This window comes from Octopus bimaculoides, chromosome 23, assembly GCF_001194135.2.
Source record: "Octopus bimaculoides isolate UCB-OBI-ISO-001 chromosome 23, ASM119413v2, whole genome shotgun sequence".
NCBI lineage: Eukaryota > Metazoa > Mollusca > Cephalopoda > Octopoda > Octopodidae > Octopus > Octopus bimaculoides.
Window position 1 is genome coordinate 21,160,088 of NC_069003.1, and position 8,158 is coordinate 21,168,245.

The following is an 8,158-nucleotide window of genomic DNA, read 5'->3' on the forward strand; positions in this document are numbered from 1 at the left end:
TATATATATATATATATTGAGAGAGAGAGAGAGAGAGAGAACACAATACATACCTGTGAGTTCTTGGGTTTTCACACCACCAACTTCCCCACGTGCAATATCAGCAGTATCCAACTGGTAAGTGTCTTGCAGTCGTAAAAGAGCGGCCGCTGCCCCATTAAGATCTTCATAGTCAGGAAGATATTGTCTCTTGATTTCTATCGTGGAAACTAATTCTATAGGAAAGGCAAAAAAAAAAAGGAAAAATAATAAATAATTACAAATTAATTTTTAAACAAAAAATCAACAACAAAATTTCAATAATGATAAATTTGAAGTGAAAAACAACAAAAGGCATTCATATGTTTTTCCTGAATTTTTGATTTTCTAGAGAGGGATCATAGGTGCAGGTATGGCTGTGTGGTTAAGGTGTTAGATTTGCAACTACAAGGTTTCAGGTTCAGTCCCACTGCATTGCACTTTGGTGCCATCATCATCAGTATCAATTTTAATGTCCACTTTCCCATATTAGCATGGGTCAGATGGAATTTATTGAAGCAGATTTTCTACAGCCAGTTGCCCTTTCTGTTGCTAACCCTCATTGTTTTTGAACAAAGCAATATATTTTCCTAAGATTAGACATATTTTCAAGGAAAACTGGAAAGAAATGACACCACTTGTATGACAGTGGTGCTCATTTACAGCCATCATGTGGTGTGATGACAAAGAGATACAAACATACACACACATATACACACATAAATGCTTGCAAGCATGCATTCAAACATACAAACATGCATTTATATATATATATATTAAAATTAATCAAAGGACATACTAAGTATGTCTACCTGCTTGAAATAACAGTCAAAACTCGTTATTAAATCACCAAAAAATACACAGGTGATTTTTTTGGCGATTTAATAAGGAGTTTTGACTGTTATTTCAAGCAGGTAGACATACCTAGTATGTCCTTTGATTAATTTTAATCCCTCAGCTATTTAAATGCTATTTTTTGGCCTGCAGTCGCCTGTATCATTGATTCTGTTATTATTATTCTTAAACTAGTGACATTGGATAATAATAGAATTAACGGTACCTTTGTAAATTAATTTTATAATGGTTTCAAATTTTGCCACAAAGGCAGCAATTTGGGGGCAGGAGATGAGTCAATGAGTGTTTAACTGGTACTTATTTTATCGACCCCGAAAAGATGAAAGGTAAAGTCAACCTCAGCAGAATTTGAACTCAGAACGTACCAACAGGCAAAATACCGCTAAGCATTTCATCCAGCCCGGTAATGATTCTGCCAGCTTGCCACCTTAATATATATACAATATGCATGTGTGGATATGTGTGGATATGTGTGGATATGCACACACTCACACACACGTATGACAAGTTTCTTTCTGTTTCTTTAGCCTAAATCCACTCAAAAGCCTGTAGTCAGCCTGGTGTTATAGCTAAAGACACTTCCTCGAGATTCCACAAAGAGCATGTGTTTGGGAAGTAAACTTCTCAACTGTATCTTGCTGTAGAGAAAGTACAAGGTTACCCGGCCAGAAGGAGAGAGAGATCGAGAGAAAAATCAGGAATGAAAACAGAAACAGGTGTGCTACCACAAAGGAAATACACGGTTGCCTGACCTGAGGGAAGTGCAGGAGGAAAGAGAGAGTGGGAGACAGCAGGACAGAGATGGTGGCAAAATGCCAGGCATACTCACAAGGGACAGGGATCAGAATATAAATGGGATGGGTGAGTAAAGGAAGAGAGAGATATAGATAGTGGCAAGTACCAGGGCATTGAGGTTCAAATGCCATAATATAAGTGGCAAGATACTGTGAAGGAAGTGTGATTAAAGAGTGCAGAGAGGGGTTGAGTGGTGTAAACCTGGGTATATACAGAGTCGTGGGGGGAGCTACCGGATAGCAATGATACAGAGGAACAGGGCCGTGAGGACAGGATTGGGGAGTGAGAGCTAGGTACAGTGTATGAAGAAGGAAATGTGAGGAAGAGAAGAGATGTAGAGATGTAGATTGGTTTGTTCGGGTAGGGTGTGTGAAAAAAGTTTTCTTGTTACGTATGGGTAGAACACACAGGTCGGGGGCTAGCAGATAGCAATAATACAGTGAGACAGGGCATGTGGATGGAACACACTGATCAGGGCCAGCAGAGAGCAATGATACAGTGGCAGAGGGCTAACAGGACAGGATTGGGGAGTGGGAGGTAAGCATAGTGCATGATGCAGAAATGTGAGGAAGAGAAGAGATGTGGTTTGGTTTGTTGTGGTAGAGAGTGAGAAGCTTTCTTGTTAAGTGTGGGCAGGACACACAGCACTTCTAGAACTCAGTTTCGCTGACATGCGTGGGTCTTCTCTAGAACTTCATATCACCAGACGTTTCGGTCCATTGTCATTTCCTCTGTGAAGCCCAATATCCTGAGATCAGTCTTTATCACTTCGTCCTACGTCTTCCTTGGTCTCCATCTTCCGTGGGTACCATCCAGTTTCAGTGATCAGCATTTCTTTCTACAGTTGTCCTCATTCATACGCTTCACATGTCCAAACCAACGTAGTCTTCTCTCTTACATGCTACATTGATTCCTATTATGCCCAAATTTTCTCTCAATACATTTGCACTTTCAATACATGTGCACATCCAACAGAGCATACTACCTTCATTTCTCTCCAGTCTACACAGGTCTTCTGCATTCAGAACCCATGTCTCACTATCATGGAGTATAGCCGCTCACACACAAGCATCATACAGTATACCTTTCACTCTGAGAGAAAGTCCTTTTGTGGCCAACAGAGGTAGTAGTTCTCTGAACTTCCTCACCCAATTCTTATTCTAGAAACAATACTTTCAGAGCATCCTCCACCATTGCTAATTTGGTCACTTAGGTAACAGAAATTATCTACAAACTCAAGAGAGCCTCCTGGGCATTTGAGAGAATCTAAGTCTCGTGTGCTCTTAATATGTGTGTGTGTGTGTATGCATGTATGTATGTATGTATGTGTAGAAATGATTGAGATTCAGTTGAATTAGGTACTTAAGTTGAAGCACCAAATCAGTGCGATATTATCCATACAACTGAAAGTAAGGTGAATAAAATCAAAATAAGCAACAGGATATCAAGAGGTGTTGATATCCTGTTGCTTCTTTTGATATATGTATGTATGTATGTGTGTGTGTGTGTGTGTGTGTGTATATATATATATATATATATATATATATATATATACAGGGTGCGATGGATAAATTGTTGCCACTTTATATTTATAAATTTGCGCATGTGCATTGGTTTTGATTTTGTTGACTATACAGTATTGTAGGGTCAGTTGGGCACTGTCTAAGAAAATTCACTCAGCAAGAAATTTACTCTTTAGTATTTCAAGATATTTTTATGTAATTTTGGTAAATATATCTTTAAATGAGATGTCAGCGTTATCTTTATTTTTGTATAATTTAGATGACAGTTTATTCACCACACCCTGTGTATATGAGAAGAGGGAAAGAGATAACGTAGGTAGTGTAAAATCCAAAGTGTGTCCTTTTACAATCCCGTATACAAACCACATGGCTTTATTCAAATGTAAATTTTGTATCATTTGATTCTCTGTCTGAAGCATTTCTAATAGGAAATTTCTTACATGTTTATCCAACCCTAATCCTAACCCTATTAGTAAATGAAACATATGTAATGGTGAAAAGATACCAAAAAGTTTTCCACCTTGCTGTTTTGTTATATGTATCATCATCATCATCATCATCCCTCTCCTCCTACTCCTTTGATGTCCATTCTCTATGAGTTGGACAGTTTGACCACAGCTGGCAAGCAGGAGAGCTGCACCAGGTCCCAGTTTGATTTGGCTTCGTTTCTATGGCCAGATGCCCTTCCTAATGCCAGCTACTTTACAGTGTTTGTTGGGTGCTTTTGATGTGGCACTAATATAAGCAATATATATCATCATCATCGTCATTTAACGTCCGCTTTCCATGCTAGCATGGGTTGGACGATTTGACTGAGGACTGGTGAAACCAGATGGCAACACCAGGCTCCAATCTGATTTGGCAGAGTTTCTACAGCTGGATGCCCTTCCTAACGCCAACCACTCCGAGAGTGTATATATACACATATTATATACATATATACAGTGAATGTGTTTTTACTAAAAATATATATATTTGCAAGGGTTTGACATGCATTTTCAGCCAGCTGGTTTTTGCTACTTCAGGCTGATGATGAGCAATGACTCAGAAACATGTCCCTGAATGCATACTGTCAAGGCCGACAGGAAGGGGTCCAGCTTCCTCGGGCTAAATAGCAGCAGTATGATTCCCTTATTGGGACTGTCACATTAAGTTGACAGTATACAACTGCTTTATCGTAACACTGCTGCTTAATTCTCTCTGTGAGATTTATAATTAGATCATTTCTAATTATATATATATATACATACATACATACATATGTATACTTACACATACATACATATATATATACATATATGAGTGTGTGTGTCTTTGTGTCTGTTTCCGCCCTCCCCACCCCCAATCACCACTTGACAATTGGTGTTGGTGTGTTTATGTCCCCATAACTTAGCAGTTTGGCAAAAGAGAAGGATAACCCATGCCACCATGGAAGACAGACATTAAATGATGATGACGACAGTGATGATATAAGTGTGTGTGTATGTGTACATATATATATATATATATATATACTAGCAGAAGACTGCTAGTGTGTGTATACAAATATATATATATACCAGCAGAAGACTGCCTTCTGTGCAATTTTTCTGCTCGTCAAACCTGGAGTGTGTGTGTGCTTATATTAGAGAGACAAGTGTGTGTGTGAGAGAGAAAGTGAGGAGAGAGAACATTGCAAACAATGAATGAAATAAACATGAAATGAAAAAAATCGTATAAATAAAAGTTCATTAAAAACTATCTTGGACCAAATGTTTAGATTTATGAACTTGAAATATTCAATAATAAAAGGAAGTTCAGAAAGTAAATTTTCCTGAAAACTTCAATTTATTAAAAATCTCACTTGCTTAGTAAATATTTTGATAATTTGTCATGGTTGTAATATATCTGTAATTTAAACAAACTTCAAGGTTTAGCATGCTAGAAATAGCAGCGATCACATAGTTATTATTGTTAGGCATATAGTGTTCCAAACAGCCATACCAACAAAATCAGTTCTTAATTTCTTTTTATGGTATATCAAAAACTTTTCATTTTATCATAAATAAGCCCCAAAGTCAAACAGCTATTTTCTCTAATAGCATTCATTCATTCAATAAATAATTTTTTTACATTACATTTATTGAATATAAAGTATGTGTTTTGCCAATAGCGAATTTAATCTTAAAATGAAAACATTGAAATGAATATATATTAAATTATCATAAATGAAAATAGAGGCAAGAGAGAGTGAGAGATTGTTGCAAATGAAAAAGGAAAATTTCGCCTGCAACAAATTAATATTGTTTATTAAATCTACTCTGCAGTGAATGCAATGAATATTTAGATTTATGAAAAACTTGTAGTTCAAATATTCAATAACCTTCAGAAATCCAAACTACAGGAAATTTCTTGGAACATGAATTTCTAAAAAAATTTCCAGAGTCATTCAATGATTGCTTTCTATTTGTAACTGTTACATCATCATCATCATCATCGTTTAACGTCCTCTTTTCACGCTAGCATGGGTTGGACGATTTGACTGAGGACTGGTGAAACCAGATGGCAACACCAGGCTCCAATCTGATTTGGCAGAGTTTCTACAGCTGGATGCCCTTCCTAACGCCAACCACTCCAAGAGTGTAGGCGTTACATACCTAATTAATAAGCAGCTTTCTCCATTATAATATAGGTACGTTTATGAATTTGTTTTGTAAGGTTCCTGATGTGAAAGTGTGTGTTGAAACATATTGTTATATTTCAGGATGGTCATTTTTTTTTCCTGCCAAATAAATACACACACTATATAATCATTCTTCACTTGTTTATTATTGTTCCTGTTTTATTTTATGTCCATTGCCTAGAAATCTTGTCACACACATGTGACCTCTGCAACAACTCTTTGACCTTATGTGTAACCACCTGTTCTGTTTAGTCCATTCTCTAAACAGAGCAGGACAATACACAAATAGAGAATGGATTAAACAGAGCAGAAGGATACTCATGGGATGGAAGAGTTGCTGAAGAGATCATATATGTGACAAAAGATTTCCAGACAACTGACATAAGATAAAATAAGAACAATGATAAATGAGTGAAGAACAAATATATAGTGCATGTGTTTATTTGGCAGGAAAAAGAAAGAAAAAAATGACCCTCCTGAAACGTATCTATAGTCTCACAAAGCTTTGATTGACCTCTTGTAGGAGAAGACAGGGGGACTGCTCCCAGAGAATTTTTGTCAATGAAATTCACTCATAAAATTTTGATTGGCCTAGTGCTATACTAGAAAATACTTGTCCAAGGTGCCATACTGCGAGATTGAACTCCAAACCACATAATTGCAAAATGAGCTACTTAACCACATAGCTACACCTGTACTTATACATACATACATACATACATATATATATATTTGGTCATGTCATAAATAATGTTTTTATACTTCTTTTATTTTTCAAAATTATGATAATGAAGTTCTTTTTTAATCTAAAATATACTCTCCTTCATTTTCTACAATGCTCTTCCGATTATCTGGTATACTTGCAAGGCCCCTCTTCCAAAATTCACTTGTCTGTGACAAAAAATACTCCTCCAGCACTGTTCTGACCTCATCTACAGAATTAATATTTTTTCCATCCAAATGATTTTGGGATGGGACAATGTCTGACGAATATGTTGGATGGAGCATCATTTCCCATTCAAACTGCTCCAGCCTTTAGAATGTCATCCTCGCTGTATGTAGCTGAGCATTATTCTGATGGAGGAACACCTTTCATCTTGAAACCAAAGATGATCGTTTTTCTTCTAGCACTGACTCAAGCTGCTCACAGTAGATCTCCTTTGTTATCATTTGGTTTGGGTTTAAAAGTTCAAAGTGGACTTAACCTTTCACATCCCACCAAACAGGTAACAAAACCATAAGTAGGTGAAGACCTTCGTTAGTCCGGGGTGCTGGTGTTTCTCCTTTCCCTACCTACTATCTTCAGCACTTGACATTTTTATAGAGAACCCATTTCTCATCACCAGTCACTATTCAGTCCAAAAAAGGTTCATTTGTGGGATGTGAGAATAAAGAAGAGCACACATACACTTTCTGCATGTGATTAGACTTTTGAGGAACCCATTGACCCAATTTGCTGTCTTTTCTGATGGCATGCAGGTGCCGATGAATAGTTGAATGACCAAACTCAAGCTTCTTTGCTAGTTGCTCAACAGTTACAATGAGATTTTGTTCCACCAGGGTTTGTAGGATGTCCTCGTCGAGCTCTACAGATCTTCCAGGATGAGGCTTGTCTTCTAGGCTGTAGTTTCTGGCTCAGAATTTCTGGAACCACCGTTGACACTGGCTTACGCTGATTGTCTAAGCACCATATACTACATTAATATTCTTTGCGCTTTCCATTGCGTTGTTGCCTTTATTGAACTCATAAAGCAAAATATGCCAAATATGCTCCTTTGTCACTTCCATTATAGCTTTGAAAAAATAACTGTTAAGATCAAACTGCACTTTTCAAAACTTGCTCTAAGAATAAGTACAAGTTAAAATTACTACCTGCTTTTATGGCAATATGATGCAGGTAGTTTATCTTTCCTCCTCTGACTTTTAGTTCATGCAATTGAAAAAAAACACATTATTTATAAGATGACCCAATCTATATAATATGTATATTCTCTCTTTTATCTTTTATTTGTTTCAGTCATTAGACTGTGGCCATGCTGGGGCACCACCTTGAAGGATTTTAGTCAAATGAATCAACTCCAGTATTTATATTATTTTTTTTTCAAGCCTAGTATTTATTTTATCAGTCTTTTTTGCCAAACTGCTAAGTTATGGGGTTGTAAACACACCAGCACTGGTTGTCAAGTGGTGATGAGGGGACAAACACATACACAAAGACATACACACATACACACTCACAGATATATGAATATATATATATATATATATATATATATATATATACACACACACACACACACACACA

At 36.8% G+C, this 8,158-nt stretch overlaps 1 protein-coding gene across 1 annotated transcript in view; it reads right to left on the bottom strand.

Annotated features, from left to right (window-relative positions):
• Positions 1-8,158, bottom strand: part of LOC106882470 (prolyl 4-hydroxylase subunit alpha-1) — a 100,240-nt gene that overhangs the window by 43,037 nt on the left and 49,045 nt on the right. Inside the window, exon 3 of the mRNA XM_052976157.1 lies at positions 54-215. Within this exon, the coding sequence (XP_052832117.1) occupies positions 54-215 (162 nt within the window). The remainder of the gene's footprint in view (positions 1-53; positions 216-8,158) is intronic.